This window comes from Marmota flaviventris, chromosome 6 (genome assembly GCF_047511675.1).
Source record: "Marmota flaviventris isolate mMarFla1 chromosome 6, mMarFla1.hap1, whole genome shotgun sequence".
NCBI lineage: Eukaryota > Metazoa > Chordata > Mammalia > Rodentia > Sciuridae > Marmota > Marmota flaviventris.
Window position 1 is genome coordinate 137,583,445 of NC_092503.1, and position 19,951 is coordinate 137,603,395.

The following is a 19,951-nucleotide window of genomic DNA, read 5'->3' on the forward strand; positions in this document are numbered from 1 at the left end:
AAGGAAGGAAATAATAGACAGTGGAAATCAATGAAACTGAAAACAGAAAACTGCAGAGAAAAATCCAGGAAATCCCAATGTGGTTCTCTGAAAAGATCAATGAACTTGATAAATATTTAGAAAGACTTAAAAAAAGCAAAAAAGGAGAAAATGCAAATTATCAATGCAGTAATCCCTCCTTATCCATGGAGAATACATTCCAAGACCCCCAGTAGATGCTGAAACCAGGGATAATGTGTGTATGTATGTAGACACACATACACACACACACTGTTTTCCTATATAGTAAATACCTATGATAATGTTTAACTTATATTTTATAAATTAGGCAAAATAAGAGATTAATAATGATTAATAAAATACAACAATTATAACAACATGCTGTAATCAAAGTTACACCATCAACTTCCCTACTTCTGAGGCCTCTGGACTGAGACAGAATCATGCTGCCAGCATCTTAGGGTTTCCAGCTTGTAGCCTGTGCAGGACTTCTGAGCCTGCATAATCACATGAATTAATTCCTGTAATAAGTCTTTCTATCCTCTATTCCCTCCTCTCCTTCCTCGACATTCCTCTCTCTCTCTCTCTCTCTCTCTCTCTGTATATATAGATACCCCTTCCTGGTCTGATTCATATGAAAGATTGGCTTCTTTCACAGAAATATGCATTTGATTTCTCCATGTTTTTTTTTTCATCTCTTTTTAGTGCTGAATAATATTCCATTGAATGAATGTACCACAGCTTTTCCAATCACACACTATTGAAGGATATCTTGGTTGCTTTCATTTTTTTGTCAATTATGAATTAAGCTGCAAAAAGTCAAATACCAAGTGTGCAATTGATGAATCATGCAGTGAAGACTATTGAGTTTTGTAAGAAACTGCCAAACTACTTTCTGGAATAGCTGTAACATTTTGCACACTTGCAGGGGATGAACTGTTGTTTGGGTTTTAGCCATTCTAAGAAGTGTTCTGGGCCCCAGTGGTAGAGCACTTGCTTAGCACATTTGAGGCCCTGGATTCAATTCTTAGCACCACATGTAAATAAACAAAATAAAGGTCTATTGAAAATATATATATATATATATATATACACACACATTTTTTTTAAGTGTTCTGTCTCCATCCCCCTGCTGGAGCCAGAGTGAAAGGCTCATTTTTTAGCTTGCATTTCCCTAATGACTTATGATGTTGAACATCTTTTTATGTGCTTATCTGCATGGCAAGGCATTTGTTCAGATCTTTTGCTTATTTTAAATCAGATTGTGCATTTTATTGTTGCTTTTGACAGGTTTCTCTTTTTTGCTGGGGGTAGGAGATAAGAGACCTTTATCAGGTATGTATATTGTTAATATTTTCTTCATGTCAGTGGCTTATTTTCTCATTCTCTTGACATAAATCGTTTTTACAATATGTAATCATTGTCTATATATACTTGTGTAACTTTTTTAAAACTATTTTTTTAGTTGTCAATGGACCTTTATCTATTTAGTTTTATGTGGTGCTGAGGATTGAATCCAGGGCCTCACACATGCTAGGCAGGCGCTCTGCCACCGAGCCATAACACCAGCTCAATTCTGTAACTTTTTAAAAAATTTACCTTTAGGTGTTGAGGATCAAACCCAAGGCCTCCCACATGCTAAGCAAGTGCTCTACCACTGAGCGCCCTATAACTTCCTATAACTAATCGCAAGCATTTCTATTTTGCTTGAGTCTTCACAATTACCATTTTAAAGAGCTGAAAGTAGGGGCTGGGTATGTGGCTCTAGCGGTAGCGTGCTCGCCTGGCATGCGCGCAGCCAGGGTTCGATCCTCAGCACCACATACAAACAAAGCTGTCTTATCCGCTGAAAACTAAAAAAATAAATAAATATAAAAGAAATTCTATCTCTTAAAAAAAAAAACAATTAAAAAAAAAAGGCTGAAAGTAATCATCCCAGTTCTTCCTCGACAGCCCCACTTTACAGATGAATGGTAATTTGCCTATGGTTTTAGCATACCTAACCCACAAGCTGGGAACCCCCCTGGTATGGTTCCTCCATTGGAACCCACCTAGGGCTTTCCTCTAGGCCAAGCTCTCTCCTCTGCAGAGATTTCCTCTTTTCTCTTCGAAACTAGCTTGAAAACAAGGCTGAGGCGCGATCCTTTAAAATGGAATTTGGAGTGTCTCATTATTTTGTGTGACTTTGTATTCAGGAATTTGTATTCAAGAAATATCAGCCACCTGGCGGGAAAACAGAGAATGATCTGATTTTCACTCGGGCTGCACACGAAGGGTGGAGACAGAACCGTTTCCGCCCTCGAGTACGTCACGTCACGGCTCCACATTATAAGGCGCGGTGGGCGTGGCCACTTGCCTAGCGTCCGCTGCGCGGCTGTCCAGCCGGCCCGCATCTCCGGGATCGGTGCTGGACCGGAACACTAAGTGAAGCTGGACTCTGCTGGACGACGGAGGCGCGGGCCAGGGCGCGGTGAGGTGGAAGGCGCGGGCTGTCAATCAGCTGGGCTGTCACTGCGACCGGCTGAGCTCGGTCCCCAGTGGTACCCGCGTCGGGGCTCGAGTGCGCTCCCCAGCCCTCTCCGGCGAGGCTGCTGCGGTGTCGGAGTGACTCCCGACTTTCCTACCGCGGCTCAGTCCCTCACCTGGGCCTCAGGAAGTTTGCAGCGGAAACGAAAGTAAGTAGCTTTAGAGGAGCTTTTGCACCCAGGCTGGGCGGTCACTGCGCTTCTCCGCGGTGGGCTTCCCGGAAGGGGCGTGGCCGCGCAGTCGCGGGGGTGTGGGCGGGGTTTCTGGAGCCCGAGGGTTTCGGGAAGTCGGGCCTCGCTGTTATCCGGGCTCCGGCAGGCAAGCGCTCTGGGCACTATTTTTTTTTTTTTTAATATTTATTTTTCAGTTTTCGGTGGACACAACATCTTTATTTTATTTGTATGTGGTGCTGAGGATGAACCCGGCGCCCCGCGCATGCGGGACTAGCGCGTTACCGCTTGAGCCACATTTCCAGCCCTGGGCGCGCCTTTCTTGTAGGGGTTTAAGTTCAAGGCGCGACAAGGCCAGGTGTCTGACCCACGGTTGTGGTGACACAATGGAGCAGACGCTTTATGTTTATCGTTTTGGTGGGGGTGATGAGGTATTATTGCAGTTATCTGTAAGAGAAAGTGCCGTGCTCTTGCCATAATATAAATGTCCCTAGCTGCGACTTCTTATCAACCCTTTGAAAGGGCCTTTAACTAATTGCACTTGGGCTTACAGAAGGTTGCAAAGACAACCTAAAGCATTTGGGTATAATCTTAGATGTGAGATGGCAAATGCGGAAGGAGCGGTCCACAGCGACAAAAAAGGGATGAATTGTCCCAACTGTGGGTGACTTCTTTGATGGCATTTGCTTTTATGAAGTGCTACAGATCCTCTTCAGGGTTTGGAAAAGAAGAAACGGCATCATGTTCCCACAAGCTTTGATCAGCCTCGCCAAGAATGAGTGGGTGGAGGTACGGGTTCATTCTGATTGCCTTTGTTTATTTGACTCCTCCTTGCCTAGGACTCCTGAGCAAAGCATGAAGCTGTTTGAATCAAGGAACTTTGCATAAATCCTTTAGTTTTGAGACCACTTATTAATTCTTACCTGATTTACACCTGAAGAAACCAAGACAGGGAATGAACTTGGAAATGTAGAGTGACTTTTTACTCATCTATATTTTGTGAAGAATAAGGAGGCAGTGGTGGCCACTTAGAAAAGTGGAATACTGTAGCTCTTCTATACACAAAAGTAAGACTAGCCTATTTTAAAATGGAATTTAGAGAAAACAGCGGTAACAAATTTAATTATAGTTTCCTATCTGCAATATATTGAGTCCTAGAGATATGTTATACTTCCAGGATTGTGATTATTAATGAGTGTTAAGAAGTGTCAACTTCCAAACTGGGCAAGGTACTGTTTGTACATAATGTGTTAATACCACCTATATGATCTGGAATTTGAAAATATAGCTTCCTGTGCTTTGGTTGGATATTATATTCTGGCAGAAATAGCTGATTATATTAATGTATAGAATATCAATTTTGGACCATATTTTTCATGTTTTTAAAAATTAGTCTGTACACTCCTCATATTTCAAAATGCATATTAATATAGACAGGAAAGACTGTAAGATTGGATCTTTGTATCTGGACTTTTCCAAAAACAAATTATTGGTCATGAGAAGTAGCATGTCATAGGAGAACTGATTTGGAATTTTGAGAGAAGGGATAAGGTTTGAGTCTAGGATCTGCCACTTCGTGTGAATTGTTTAACACTGAATCTTAAGTTCCTTCACTTGTAAATTGAAAAGGTGATGATGATGATAATAAAATTGACTTCACAGGGTCATAATGTGCCAATAATATGATCATGTTTGCTTAAATACTTTTTTGATTTTGTCTTTTGCTGGTGGACATTTGGCTCTTCCTTGCTCAACTCTTTCTAGGCAAAGCATTAGGCTGTTATAATCAGAGAAGCTTGGAGAAGCCCTCTGGTCTTGTTGAATACCTGAGTAAAATCAGAGTTCCATTAGCAGAGAAGTGAGACACTGGCAGACAATCAACATTTTTTTGTCACACTTCATTATGTATGGAAAATTAATTAGATTAACCATTTAAAGGTAAATATGCTTATTTTGATAATTAAACTTATCCTGACTTAGAGGGTAAATTGAGAAATTTCTTGGGAATTTTCATTAATTTTAGTGGAAAAAATGCTTCCCTGCATCCTTCGATTAATATGAGTTTATCTCAAAACAATAACAAATCCCATTAAAAGGATGCAATTAGTTGAAATTAGTTATGGCACTAATAATGGCTAGTTTGCCTTCATTAATACTCTGTAACATGCCATTATGATATGGCTTTCTAACCTAAATTCATTGTGGGTTTTTTTGGCCCTTGGGTATTCCTCACTCCTCACAAGACGTGGTTAAATAAATTTGAATTGGAGTTGGAGGCAGTGCATACCACATTGGAATTGAAGGCACTTTCCTAGTGTATGTGAAATCATGAGTTCAATCCCAATCTTCAGTAATATAAGGCTGAATCATTTGTGGGGAAATAAAGGAGGAAAAGCACTAAGAAGAAATCATTGAAACTCAGCCAAATACAAATAAGATTAAGATCAGACTAATGTAGCAAACCACAAGACCATATGGAGAACTGATTGGGTCAAGAGCCAAGCTCATGAAGTCTAGTGAACCTGCCCAGAGGCCTTCTTCCCCCAGATGCATCATGCATCCAGGAAGCTTGGAGGGCCTAGTATTGGCAAGTTTGAGGAAATGTGGTCTGAGGTGAAGGAGAGATTCCAAATAAAAATCATAAAAGTTGAAATTGTATACCCAAATGGGCATATTTCAGGACCTGATTGGTAGTTTCTTGACTGTTTAAGTATTTTTCATGGTATTTAACATTCTTATACAGTCTTATTTTAAAAAACTGATACATTTAACACTAGGGATGGGACATAACTTATTCTCTACTCTGTACCTCTATACATTGTTTTACATGCTTTTGCTGTTCTATGTAGTGTAACTGGGAACATCACTATATATCAACATCTCAGATTTAATTCCTCAGAGTCAAGAACTACTGAATCAAGGAATTATCCCTTCTTTAAAACATAATTTTATTATAAACATAATTTGTGTTTATTGTATACAGTAAAAGTGTAAAGTAAAAAATAATTTATTTCCCTATAGTTCAGGTAATAATCCTGGCTAATATTTGGATATCTTTCTCTATGTCTTTTTTCCTATATGTGTGTGTGTGTGTGTGTGTGTATATATATATATATATATACACACACACACACATACATATATATATCTGTTTACACACAAAAACTGTTTACAGATTTATTCTTTGAAAACAATTGATATGTAATATTCTATCTTATGATTATGCTATAACCCATTTAATTATTTTCTTTGTTCTTGGACAGTTAAATAATTCTTTTTTTAATAATAGCTATCCATTTAATGATCAGTTGGCACATATTAAGATTCTGTTAGACACTGGAAACAGTGCCACAACAGGTTTTTGATTTTTTGTTTGTTTGTTTGCCTTCTGTGAGCTTCATTAGAAATAATTCTCAAATAACAGTTGTCTTAACTTTCAGGGGAGAGGTACAGGGTGCTGTGAAAATCTCTAAACAGAAAGATGTAGCATGACTCTTTTTAGGAAATGCAGTTTCACTGAGACCTGACAGATGAGCAATCTCTAGTCAGGCAAGAGGTTGGCAGGAAAAGGTTGGGACAAATTACCATCATGAGATAGGAAAGACCACGTGCCCCAGTGAATCTATAGTAAATGAAAAAGGAAGGCCTAGAATGAATGTTATATCTTTTATGCTTTCTATCTCTCCCTCACCCCCAATTTTATTCTCACATGGATTGCCCAGTGGGGATCTGCTGGCATTCTCAAAGCCAGAAAAAAGGAATCAATTTGGATAAATAAATGTGGCCACATAACCACACGATGAGGCTAATCATAGCCACAACCAATAAATGTGTTTTCCCATATTTTTTCTCATGTTATCCTTGCCAGTCCTCTGATGAAGTCATTATTATTTACTTTTGCAGATGAGGAAGTTGAAACCTAAGTAAGTTCCCCAAGTTCATAGAGCTAATGAATTACAGAGCCAAAGTTCATGTAAGAAGAAGGCCCATGCCCTTTGCACTGCCATGATGGCTCCTTGCTATGTCATCTCCAGCACTGGCCTCACCCTTTCTCTTCCTCAGCCTTCATGCCTTTTTCTTGTCAGCCTCCCCATCCTCCCCATCCTCCCCTCCCTGTGCCTGTCCCATTGATCCATTTCTTTCTCTTGTGCTTCCTTTCTCTTGGCAATGCCTTGCATAACAGGGAAGATGCCCGTAGGGTTAGTCTAAGGTGCTGAGGTGAGGGCATCATCTGCTTAGCCTTTCTATAAGATGTAGAAGGTTGCTTATCTGAGCTGTCTGCACCAGGCCATTGGACAAGACGGTAAGTAGCGCAGGCATTTTTAGAATGTCTGCTCCCCAAGGTACTTTTTAAACTTCCTGCTTTCTAACACTTGATTATGAAAACATCAAATAAGGTGCAAAGTTAAAAAGATTTTACAGTGTATGCTAATATATCGGCTATCAGCACAGTTTTACTCGGCTTTATCACATCGCTATCTCCTCTATTAATCTGTGAGTCTAATTTGGGGGGGGCGCAGAAAGGGTCATTCTTTGTTTCCCAGGATTCTCTCCTGCCTCAGCCTTCCAAATTGCTGGGATTACAGATGTGGGTAACTGCACCCAGCTATATGATTTTTTTTTTGCATGCATTTCAAATTAAATTGTAGATATCAGTACCCATATACTCCAAATACTACAGCATGCATGCTACAATTAAAGTTCAGTATATTTATAGTTTGTTCTTTTGGTGTAATATTTATCTGCAGTTTTTTTTTATACTTTAGAGCTTTTATTATTTTGCAAAGCCTATCAATGTTTTATCTGCAGTTTTTAAAAGTACAGTTATTCCTTGGTATCCTTAGGAGACTGGTTTCAGGACCCGCTTTGATACCAAAATCCACAATGCTCAAGTCTCCTATATGAAATGGCATAGTATTTACATAGAATCTACACACATCTTCCCATGTACTTTATTTTTAATTTTTTTGTAGTTATAGATGGACAGCATGCCTTTATTTTGTTTATTTTTATGCTGTGCTAAGGCTTGAATCCACTGCCTCACTTGTGCTAAGTAAGCACTCTGCCACTGAGCTACAGCTACAGCTCCCCTTTTAAATCATTCCTAGATTACTTATAATACCTAATACAATGTAAATGCTACTAAATAGTTGTTATATTGTATTTCTCAGGGAATAATGACAAAGAAAAATATCTGTACATGTTCAGAACAGATGCAGTGTTTTTTAGAGTATTTTCTGTTGGTAGTTGGTTAAATCCACCAATGCAGAATCCATGGATATGGGGGACCTACTGTACATGTTCGGAGTGTTGTCAAAGGCATATGTGTGTGCATACCTAACCCCCATTAATATAATAGATTACTATCACCCTAGAAAGCTCCCACATGCCCTATCCCCCTCGCCCCTCACCTCTCCCTGGGCAACCAGAATACTTTTTCTACCATTGATTAGTTTTGACTATTCTAGAACTTCATTAAAAGGAATTATAAAGTACATATACTTTTATAATCATCCTTCATCCCACATTGTTTTTTTTTTCCATTTCTATGCTGTTTTTTTTTTTTTTTATTTTTTTTTTATTGTTGGCTGTTCAAAACATTACATAGTTCTTGATATATCATATTTCACAATTTGATTCAAGTGGGTTATGAGCTCCCATTTTTACCCCATATACAGATTGCAGAATCACATCAGTTACACATCCATTGATTTACATATTGCCATACTAGTGTCTGTTGTATTCTGCTGCCTTTCCTATCCTCTACTATCACCCCTCCCCTCCCCTCCCCTCCCCTCTTCTCTCTCTGCCCCCTCTACTGACATTCATTTGTCCCCCTTGTATTATTTTTCCCCTTCCCCTCACTTCCTCTTGTATGTACTTTTGTATAACTCTGAGGGTCTCCTTCCGTTTCCATGCATTTTCCCTTCTCTCTCCCTTTCCCTCCCACCTCTCATCCCTGTTTAATGTTAATCTTCTTCTCATGCTCTTCGACCCTACTCTGTTCTTAGTTACTCTCCTTATATCAAAGAAGACATTTGGCATTTGTTTTTTAGGGATTGGCTAGCTTCACTTAGCATAATCTGCTCTAATGCCATCCATTTCCCTGTAAATTCTATGATTTTGTCATTTTTTAATGCAGAGTAATACTCCATTGTGTATAAATGCCACATTTTTTTTATCCATTCATCCATTGAAGGGCATCTAGGTTGGTTCCACAGTCTAGCTATTGTGAATTGTGCTGCTATGAACATCGATGTAGCAGTGTCCCTGTAGCATGCTCTTTTTAGGTCTTTAGGGAATAGACCGAGAAGGGGAATAGCTGGGTCAAATGGTGGCTCCATTCCCAGCTTTCCAAGAAATCTCCATACTGCTTTCCAAATTGGCTGTACCAATTTGCAGTCCCACCAGCAATGTACAAGTGTACCCTTTTCCCCACATCCTCGCCAGCACTTGTTGTTGTTTGACTTCATAATGGCTGCCAATCTAACTGGAGTGAGATGGTATCTTAGGGTGGTTTTGATTTGCATTTCTCTGACTGCTAGAGATGGTGAGCATTTTTCCATGTACTTGTTGATTGATTGTATGTCCTCCTCTGAGAAGTGTCTGTTCAGGTCCTTGGCCCATTTGTTGATTGGGTTGTTTGTTCTCTTATTGTCTAATTTTTTGAGTTCTTTGTATACTCTGGATATTAGGGCTCTATCTGAAGTGTGAGGAGTAAAGATTTGTTCCCAGGATGTAGGCTCTCTATTTACCTCTCTTATTGTATCTTTTGCTGAGAAAAAACTTTTTAGTTTGAGTAAGTCCCATTTGTTGATTCTAGTTATTAACTTTTGTGCTATGGGTGTCCTATTGAGGAATTTGGAGCCCGACCCCACAGTATGTAGATCGTAGCCAACTTTTTCTTCTATCAGACAGCGTGTCTCTGATTTGATATCAAGCTCCTTGATCCATTTTGAATTAACTTTTGTGCATGGCGAGAGAAAGGGATTCAGTTTCATTTTGTTGCATATGGATTTCCAGTTTTCCCAGCACCATTTGTTGAAGATGCTATCCTTCCTCCATTGCATGCTTTTAGACCCTTTATCAAATATAAGATAGTTGTAGTTTTGTGGATTGGTTTCTGTGTCCTCTATTCTGTACCATTGGTCCACCCGCCTGTTTTGGTACCAGTACCATGCTGTTTTTGTTACTATTGCTCTGTAATATAGTTTGAAGTCTGGTATCGCTATACCGCCTGACTCACATTTCCTGCTTAGCATTGTTTTTGCTATTCTGGGTCTTTTATTTTTCCATATGAATTTCATGATTGCTTTCTCTATTTCTACAAGAAATGCCGTTGGGATTTTGATTGGCATTGCATTAAACCTATAGAGAACTTTTGGTAATATCGCCATTTTGATGATGTTAGTTCTGCCTATCCATGAACAGGGTATATTTTTCCATCTTCTAAGATCTTCTTCTATTTCTCTCTTTAGGGTTCTGTAGTTTTCATTGTATAAGTCTTTCACCTCTTTTGTTAGGTTGATTCCCAAGTATTTTATTTTTTTTGAAGATATTGTGAATGGAGTGGTTGTCCTCATTTCCATTTCAGAGGATTTGTCGCTGATATACAGGAATGCCTTTGATTTATGCGTGTTGATTTTATATCCTGCCACTTTGCTGAATTCATTTATTAGCTCTAATAGTTTCTTTGTAGACCCTTTTGGGTCTGCTAGGTATAGAATCATGTCATCTGCAAATAGTGATAATTTAAGTTCTTCTTTTCCTATTTTGATACCTTTAATTTCTTTCGTCTGTCTAATTGCTCTGGCCAGTGTTTCGAGAACTATGTTGAACAGAAGTGGTGAGAGAGGGCATCCCTGTCTTGTTCCAGATTTTAGAGGGAATGCCTTCGATTTTTCTCCATTCAGTATGATGCTAGCCTGAGGCTTAGCATAGATTGCTTTTACAATATTGAGGTATGTTCCTGTTATCCCTAGTTTTTCTAGAGTTTTGAACATAAAGGGATGCTGTACTTTGTCGAATGCTTTTTCCGCATCTATCGAGATGATCATATGGTTCTTATTTTTAAGTCTATTGATGTGGTGAATAACATTTATTGATTTCCATATATTGAACCAGCCTTGCATCCCAGGGATGAATCCTACTTGATCATGGTGCACAATTTTTTTGATATGTTTTTGTATCCGAGTGGCCAGAATTTTATTGAGGATTTTTGCATCTAGGTTCATTAGAGATATTGGTCTGTAGTTTTCTTTCTTTGAAGTGTCTTTGTCTGGTTTAGGTATCAGGGTGATGTTGGCCTCGTAGAATGAATTTGGAAGTTCTCCCTCTTTTTCTATTTCCCGAAGTAGCTTGAAAAGTATTGGTATTAGTTCCTCTTTAAAGGTTTTGTAAAACTCTGCTGTATACCCATCCGGTCCTGGGCTTTTCTTAGTTGGTAGTCTTTTGATGGTTTCTTCTATTTCTTCAATTGATATTGGTCTGTTTAGGTTGTCTATATCCTCCTGACTCAATCTGGGCAGATCATATGACTTAAGAAATTTATCTATGCCTTCACTATCTTCTAATTTATTGGAGTATAAGGATTCAAAATAATTTTTGATTATCTTCTGTATTTCTGAAGTGTCTGTTGTGATATTGCCTCTTTCATCCCGTATGTTAGTGATTTGAGTTCTCTCTCTTCTTCTCTTCGCTAGCATGGCTAAGGGTCTGTCGATTTTGTTTATTTTTTCAAAGAACCAACTTTTAGTTTTGTCAATTTTTTCAATTGTTTCTTTTGTTTCGATTTCATTAATTTCAGCTCTGATTTTAATTATTTCTTGCCTTCTACTTCTTTTGCTGTTGTTTTGCTCTTCTTTTTCTAGGATTTTGAGATGAAGTATGAGATCATTTATTTGTTGGTTTTTTCTTTTTTTAAGGAATGAACTCCAAGCAATGAATTTTCCTCTTAGAACTGCTTTCAATGTGTCCCATAGATTCCGATATGTTGTGTCTGTGTTTTCATTAATCTCTAAGAATTTTTTAATTTCCTCCTTGATGTCTTCTATAACCCACTGATCATTCAGTAACCTATTGTTCATTCTCCAAGTGATGTATTCTTTTTCCTTCCTTCTTTTATCGTTGATTTTCAGTTCCATTCCATTATGATCAGATAGGATGCATGGTATTATCTCTACTCCTTTGTATTGTCTAAGAGTTTCCCTGTGACATAATATATGATCTATTTTTGAGAAGGATCCATGTGCTGCTGAGAAAAAAGTGTAACTGCTTGATGTTGGGTGGTATATTCTATATATGTCAATTAAGTCTAGGTTATTAATTGTGTTATTGAGTTCTATAGTTTCCTTATTCAACTTTTGTTTGGAAGATCTGTCCAGTGGTGATAGAGGTGTGTTGAAGTCTCCCATGATTATTGTATGGTGGTCTATTAGACTCTTGAACTTGAGAAGAGTTTGTTTGATGAACATAGCTGCACCATTGTTTGGGGCATATATATTTATGATTGTTATGTCTTGTTGGTGTATGGTTCCCTTGAGCAGTATGTAGTGTCCCTCTTTATCCCTTTTGATTAACTTTGGCTTAAAATCTATTTTATTTGATATGAGTATGGATACTCCTGCTTGTTTCCGAAGTCCATATGAGTGATATGATTTTTCCCAACCTTTCACCTTCAGCCTATGTATGTCTTTTCCTATCAAATGCGTCTCCTGTAGGCAGCATATTGTTGGGTCTTGTTTTGTGATCCATTCTACTAGCCTGTGTCTCTTGATTGGTGAGTTTAAGCCATTAACATTTAGGGTTATTATTGAGATATGGGTTGTTCTTCCAGCCATATTTGTTTATTTATGTTACTGAACATGGTTTGTTTTCCACTTTGATTATTTTCCCCCCTTTAGTGTCCTACCTCCCACTGTTGGTTTTCATTGTTATTTTCCATTTCCTCTTCCTGTAATGTTTTGCCAAGGATGTTTTGAAGAGATGGTTTTCTAGCTGCAAATTCTTTTAACTTTTGTTTATCGTGGAAGGTTTTAATTTCATCTTCCATCCTGAAGCTTAATTTCGCTGGAAACACAATTCTTGGTTGGGACCCATTTTCTTTCAGTGTTTGAAATATGTTATTCCAGGATCTTCTAGCTTTCAGAGTCTGTGTTGAAAGATCAGCTGTTATCCTGATTGGCTTACCCCTAAATGTGATCTGCTTCCTTTCTCTTGTAGCTTTTAAAATTCTCTCCTTATTCTGTATGTTGGGCATCTTCATTATAATATGTCTAGGTGTGGGTCTCTTATGATTTTGCACATTCGGCGTCCTATAGGCTTCTAGGATTTGGGGTTCTGTCTCATTCTTCAAGTCTGGGAAGTTTTCTCGAATTATTTCATTGAATAGATTGCTCATTCCTTTGGTTTGAAACTCTGTTCCTTCCTGTATCCCAATGACTCTTAAATTTGGTCTCTTGATGTTATCCCATATTTCTTGGATGTTCTGCTCATGGTTTCTTAACAGTCTTGCTGAGCTGTCTATGTTCTTTTCAAGTTGAAATACTTTATCTTCATTGTCTGATGTTCTGTCTTCTAAGTGTTCTACTCTGCTGGTAGTATTCTCAATTGAGTTTTTAAGTTGGCTTATTGCTTCCTGCATTTCTAGGATTTCTGTTTGTTTGTTTTTTATAACCTCTATTTCCCTGTATAGTTGATCTTTTGCTTCTTGGATTTGTTTATGTAATTCATTGTTGAAGTGATCTTTCATTGTCTGATTTTGCTGTCTGATGTCTTCCTTGAGACTCCAGATCATCTGAAGCATGTATATCCTGAATTCTTTATCTGACATTCCATCAGCTGCAGCTATTACCTCTTCTAACGTTGAGTTGACCTGCAATGCTTGTGGTCCTTTCTTTCCTTGTCTCTTCATACTGTTTGCGTTCCTTTCTTCTTGGTGAAACTGTTGTGCTATTGAATTTTCCCCCTATATATTTATATTGGTCTTGTATAGTTGCAAAGTCTCCCTCGCAGGCGCGGGCGGCGGCTCTGCCCCTCCTCCAATTGGGGCAATGTGCCTACCACGCCTGCAGGCCGCTGGGCCTGCTCTGCCAGTCGGTAGCAGGTCCGCCGACCTTGCAGGCGCGGGCGGCGGCTCTGTCCCTCTGCGGGCCGCTAGGCTTGTTCTGTCGGTGGTCGCAGTTCTGCCTACTTTGCAGGCGCAGGCAGCGGCACTGCCCCTCTGCAGGCCTCTGGGGCTGTACTGCCAGTGGGTCGCAGGTCCGCCTACTTTGCAGGCGTGGGGGGGGGGCGGCTCTACCCTTCCTCAGGCCACTGGGCCTGTTCTGTCTCTCGGTTGCAGGTCTGACCTGTTCTGGTGGTGGTCTCAGTTCCGACTACCTTGCAGGCGCGGGGGGGAGGGGGCGGCTCTGCCTCTCAGCAGGCCGCTGCTCCTCTTCTGCCGGTGGGTCGCAGGCCCGCCTACCTTGCAGGAGTGATTGGAAACTCTGTCCCGCCACGGGCCACTGGGCCTTTTCTGTTGGTGGTCACCCTTCCCCTACCTGGCAGGCGAGGGGGGTGGGGGGCGGCTCTGCCCCTCAGCAGGCCGCTGGGCCTGCTCTGTGTTTGGTCCCAGTTCCCTCTACTATGCCGGCGCAGGGGGAGGGGGCGGCTCAGCCTCTCAGCAGGCGGCTGCTCCTCTTCTGCCGGTGGGTCGCAGGCCCGCCTACCTTGCAGGAGTGATTGGAAGCTCTGTCCCACCGCGGGCCACTGGGCCTTTTCTGTCGGTGGTCACCCTTCCCCTACCTGGCAGGCGAGGGGGGTGGGGGGCGGCTCTGCCCCTCAGCAGGCCGCTGGGCCTGCTCTGTGTTTGGTCCCAGTTCCCTCTACTATGCCGGCGCAGGGGGAGGGGGCGGCTCAGCCTCTCAGCAGGCGGCTGCTCCTCTTCTGCCGGTGGGTCACAGGCCCGCCTACCTTGCAGGAGTGATTGGAAGCTCTGTCCCGCCGGGGGCCACTGGGCCTTTTCTGTCGGTGGTCACCCTTCCCCTACCTGGCAGGCGAGGGGGGTGGGGGGCGGCTCTGCCCCTCAGCAGGCCGCTGGGCCTGCTCTGTGTCTGGTCCCAGTTCTCTATGCTGTTTTTTGTATTAGTAGTTCAACTCCTTTTTATTGGTGAGTAATCATACTTTGTGTGAATATAGCATGGACTTGTTTACCACAGTCCTCTTGGAAAACGTTTTCCACTTTGAGGCTATCATGAATAATGCTACTCTGAACGTTGCACAAATCCTTTTGGACAAATATTTTATTTTCTCTTGGGCATGGAATTGCTGGGTCATAGTATATACATGTATGTTTAATTTTATAAGAAGCTATCAGACCTTTTTCTAAAGTGTTTGTACCAATTTATACTCCTATCAGTTTATGAAAATTCCAGTTGTGTCACATTTTTATCAGTATTTGGCACTGTTGATATTTTTAATTTTGGATGTTCTGGTAGGCATATATTGGTGTTTATGGTGACTCACTGTGAGATTTTATTCTTTGTTTCACTTTGGGGAAAATCAGTGAATATGAAGGGGTAGAAGAAAAAGGAAGAAGATTAAAGCAAATAGTTCCACTTTGAGATCTGATGCAGACAGCCACATTCTCTAAATCCTTTTTTTTTTTTTTTTCACATCTTCCTATCCTAAGTGCATTATTCTTTGTATAGTCTTCTAATTCTTACTTCAGCTCATAATTGCTTTAAACCTGTTTGTTTTTTAATTCTCTTCAATAGTTTAGTTGTCTGAAATTCTTAAGCTTATTTGGTGCCTCGTACTGCTATTTATTTGTTGGACCTGGCTCATAGTGAACTTTTTATTTTGTGGTTTATAATTTTGGATTGGGAGCTCCTATTAAGTGCTTTTTTGTTTGTTTGTTTGTTTGTTTTTTGTTTTTGAGGGGGTTCTATCTGGCCTGATTGTGAGGGTGTTTGTTGGCTTCAGCTATCTGGCCACTTTCTACATAAAAGTTCTTAGTTTGGGAGATACCAGCCTGAAGAAGATGGTCAGGATCCTCTAAATTTGAAGCCCAAATTTGGAGACAGGCTCAAGGTTATGAATTTACACAGAGACTTTTTTTTTTTTTAATACCTCATGCCAGTCCTGGACTCCGTATTCATTGGCTAATGGGCTGCTTTTTTTCTAGCCTGTCATTCCATTTAGGAGTAGCACACTTTGGAGAATCATATTAAGGTAGGGTCTTCATTCCAGTCCTCTTTTCTTGCATGCCCCCACCTCACCTCCTGTCCCTAGTGGGGTTTAAACCCAACATCTAGTTGGCAAGGTTGGCAGTGCCCTTCAGGGTCTCCATGTGGGCAGTGCCCCTCATCCTATGCCCAGTTTGTTTTCTGTTCCTGAAATTCTTTTTCCTTTCCACTGAGCTCAGCTATCACTGGAGTAGATATTTGACACCTGTTATCCAATATATAGAGGTCCTTTGTAGCAGGAACGTTTTAAATATTTTTTCTAGTGCTCCATGTTGCTGGAAAATGACAAGTCTGAGGGAATAAAAGTTACAGTCTTCTTTGATTCTGTGAAAAACAACTCATTTTAAAGATTATGTCTATCCTCAAAAAAAAAAAAAAAAAAAATCAAAGGTCCACCAAGCATGTGACTTTTTGAATCATGATCTTTTTGCCCTGAGATATTCTCTCTTCTTTATAGGGTCCAGCACTGAGAAATAAACAAAGTAGTTTTTTGGGGCACATTCTGAGTATTCAGAAGGCAACCAGACATGTCCTTGGATGACATTAAGATGAACTCCAGTGACCTCCTGAAGAAAGAAGATCTAGACAGCGGAGGCTTTGGGAAGGTGTCCTTGTGCTTTCACAGAACCCATGGATTCGTGATCCTGAAAAAGGTGTACACGGGGCCCAAGTGCACTGAGTGAGTTGGGAGCAGAGGTGGGTGGGCCACACTCCCTGCTGACCACAGAAAGTAGCTATCAAGGACAGTACAGGTTTCAGGATGAGTCAGAACCTGATGTGAGTCTTGATACACCAGCTCTATGTCAGGGGTAATGGTTACTCTTACTATTATCATTATCTCTAGTGAGGTTTCTGAGGCTAGTTAAACTAGGACATAATAGAAGAGAAGTGCAGGGGAAAAAATTAAAAAGAGAGAAGGACATGAGGGAGGCAATGGATATGTGAGGTGTTTAGTCAGCTTTTTTTAGCTGTGGCAAAATACCCCAACTTAAAAAGAAAAGGAAACTTAAAGGCGGAAAAGGAGGAAGTTTCCTCCCAACTTAAAGGAGGAAAGATTTATTTTGGTTTTAGAGGGCTCAGTCCAAGGTCAGCTGACCATGGCAGTGGGAGCATGTGGTGGAGGATGCTACTGGCCTCATGGCAGCTGAGGAAGCAGGGTGGGTGGGAAGGGCCCCAGGGATACAATACACCTTTCAGAGGCAAGCCCCCAGTAAATTACCTTTTCCAACTAGGCTACTTTCAATAGCACCACCAGCTGGGCAAGGTTTCAATACAGGAGCCTTTGAGGCTCATTCTAGATCCAGAGGAATCAATGAAAGTAGACTTACTTGTTTGCTTCATGTTTGGGGTAAGGACCAGCCCTAAATATTAAAAAAAAAAAAAAAGACCATTTATGAAAAGGGCCAAGAAGCCTGTTTTTCGAGCAATCAGTGGAGTGTTTTTTTTTTTTTTAACCTGTCTCTTCTTTTTAAAGTAATTATATAAGAGAGGCCTTCTTTTATTGGACTGTCCAGAATAGTCTTCATCTGGCCATGTTGCTGCTGTTGGTGCACTTTTTGTTCATTGATTTACGTGTCTTGAATACCCACTGCCAGTTACTGGAAAGGAAGGGTGCAAAGACGAAAGAGAAGCCTCTCTGCTTTGTAAGGCTCATGGTCTGTATCTGAAAGAGATCAGTATGGTTCCCAATGTGACTGAAGCATGTGAGATGTGACACATTACAGGTGCAGAAATGCATACATTCCCAGGTGCTGAGGGAGAAGGGGCCAGATGTGCCCCGCTCAGTATGGCATCTTTCCCGCCCACAGGTACAATGAGTCGCTCCTTGAGGAAGGGAAGATGATGCACAGACTGAAGCACAGTCGGGTGGTGAAGCTCCTGGGCATCATCATAGAAGAAGGGGACTATTCCCTGGTGATGGAGTACATGGAGAAGGGAAACCTGATGCAGGTGCTCAAGGCCCAGGTAGAGGACATTTTGTAGTGCACTGGGTGCTGGCTCTATGGCTATAAGTGGGGAGTTCATTTATGGCTCTCTGGTCTAAAATAGTATCTTGGTGAATTGCCTCGTAGTTTGGATTATCTTAAGTCAGTCCCTCAGTAGCACCTCCTTGCCATTCCCCACACAGAAGGTTGTCTTTCCTTTTCTCAAGCCACCTATAGACCTCTGTGTCACCACTTGAAAGGTCCCCTCTGTGTCTTGCTGCTGCAGTTGACTTTTTACCAGACCTGCCAGCCTTTCCATGGCTCACACTGCAGAGAGAGGCCTGTCTTCAGAAGCACATGGTCTGATATGGGGCATTTGTGTGAGAGATAACAAGTATGGGTTGATCAGTGAAAGCATATACACTCTTGTGACGGTAAGAGAAGATGGAATATTAGCAATTGCACTTCGATACTATTTAAGAAGCCTTTATTATAGGTTAAATACAGAACATAAGCCACAACAACAATGGATAAGATTTAAAACAGGAAAATAAAACTTGTTTATTACCAAAACCAAATAATTCTAAAATGTTTTTGAAAGTTTATGTAACTACTAAGATCAAGCTCTTGGTCTAGCTCCTGATTAATGCAGAGCAAATATGATTCCAGCAAGTAAAAGAAGGCAGGTAAATAAGTGGTGGTGTTTTAATAAACACCGATAGTCTGTTGTAAAGCAGAGGAGAAGCCCCCACCCCAACTGGGATAGATAAGAGAGGCTTCCAGTCTGAAGGACAAATAGAAGGTTTGAAGCAGACAATTAGGGAATAAGTGTTCCAGGCAGAGAGAAGGCAGGTGCAAAGGAAAAGGGTGCCTGATCTGCAGAACTGCAACACCCGGTGTGGCCAGAGTATACATCACATGTGAGGAATAGCAAGATGTGGCTGCCTTTATAGCAAATATTCCCCCTTTTCTACCTTCTACCTCCACTCCATAACTGCCACTCAATAGGCCTCTCTCAAAAATACAAAGAGGATAAAAGATGTCACTTATACACATTGTATTGTCCTTTGACCAGACTGCTGACCTTCTCCAAATGAGGTAAGAAGTAGGCACTTGATTGGGAGATAAGTCATTTGTCACAGGAGGCATTCTTTAGGATCATGCAATGATAAAGTGCACCAGTCAGAGCTCAGGAAGAAAGTTAGGAGGATCCAAGAGAGGAGCAGGAGAGGGGTGGGCAGGAAAGCAACTTTACTTGCTTGACTTTTTTTTTTTTTCTAAACCCAAAATTGTACCAAAGAAGAAGGGACTGGATATCATCTGCTTTTATGTGATGGTGACCCAACTAATGATGCTGTAGTTCAGCTACATTATGTGATAAATATGGTGTGAGGGGTAGACATGGAAATCTAATTCTGTCATTTAAATATTTTTCCTGTTAACCAACAACCAGTGTACCTAGATTTTCAGTGTTTAGCAAAATTAAAATTCAGCTACTAAAATTAAACTAGAATTGTTTATACAAACATGATGTTGATATAACTAGAATATAACTTTAAGTAAGAGTGACCTGAGATTCTACAAACACCTAAAGGGTCTGATACCAATTCAATAAATAGATATTAATTCACTTCAGCATAGTTTTAGAAACAATACATATTGCACAGATTTTTACATGGTTGTAATCAGTGTGAATATATTTCCTTATATTCTTTTCTTTTTGTCTTTAACATTTTTTACATGCCCATTTCCTTGACATTTTTCATGTAGTCAGTGCAGATAACAGTATCACATTACAGGTGTATGCCATAGAAAATGTTTGTACATATGTTATTCATTCAAATGGTCTAGGTGCCATTCTATGTACTGAAAATACAATCATAAATAATAACAATAATGTGATTTTGATCACAAGGAATATAATCTTATAATATTTTTGTATGCTACAAGATTGACATTGAATTTTTGCTTTTACACTGATAAAATATGACATCAATACCTTTTCTCCCTTGGAATGGAATCTTTCTTAAAGGGAAACTTGTGTCACCATGACAGTAGTACTGCAGAGCATCTGGAGAGAGGAAACCTGGTGACTTAGTTCTCA

At 40.4% G+C, this 19,951-nt stretch overlaps 1 protein-coding gene across 3 annotated transcripts in view; it reads left to right on the forward strand.

Moving 5' to 3' along the window:
- Nucleotides 1–2,353: 2,353 nt before the first annotated feature.
- Nucleotides 2,354–19,951, forward strand: part of Ripk1 (receptor interacting serine/threonine kinase 1) — a 42,508-nt gene continuing 24,910 nt past the window's right edge. Inside the window, exons 1-3 of one of the 3 annotated variants that reach the window (XM_071613638.1) lie at nt 2,354–2,675; nt 16,380–16,601; nt 17,731–17,887. In XM_071613638.1, the coding sequence (XP_071469739.1) occupies nt 16,450–16,601; nt 17,731–17,887 (309 nt within the window). In that variant the 5' untranslated portion in view covers nt 2,354–2,675; nt 16,380–16,449. Of the gene's footprint in view, nt 2,676–2,846; nt 3,486–16,379; nt 16,602–17,730; nt 17,888–19,951 lie in introns of those variants that run through there. The other 2 variants (XM_071613639.1, XM_071613640.1) reach the window with 2 other exon arrangements.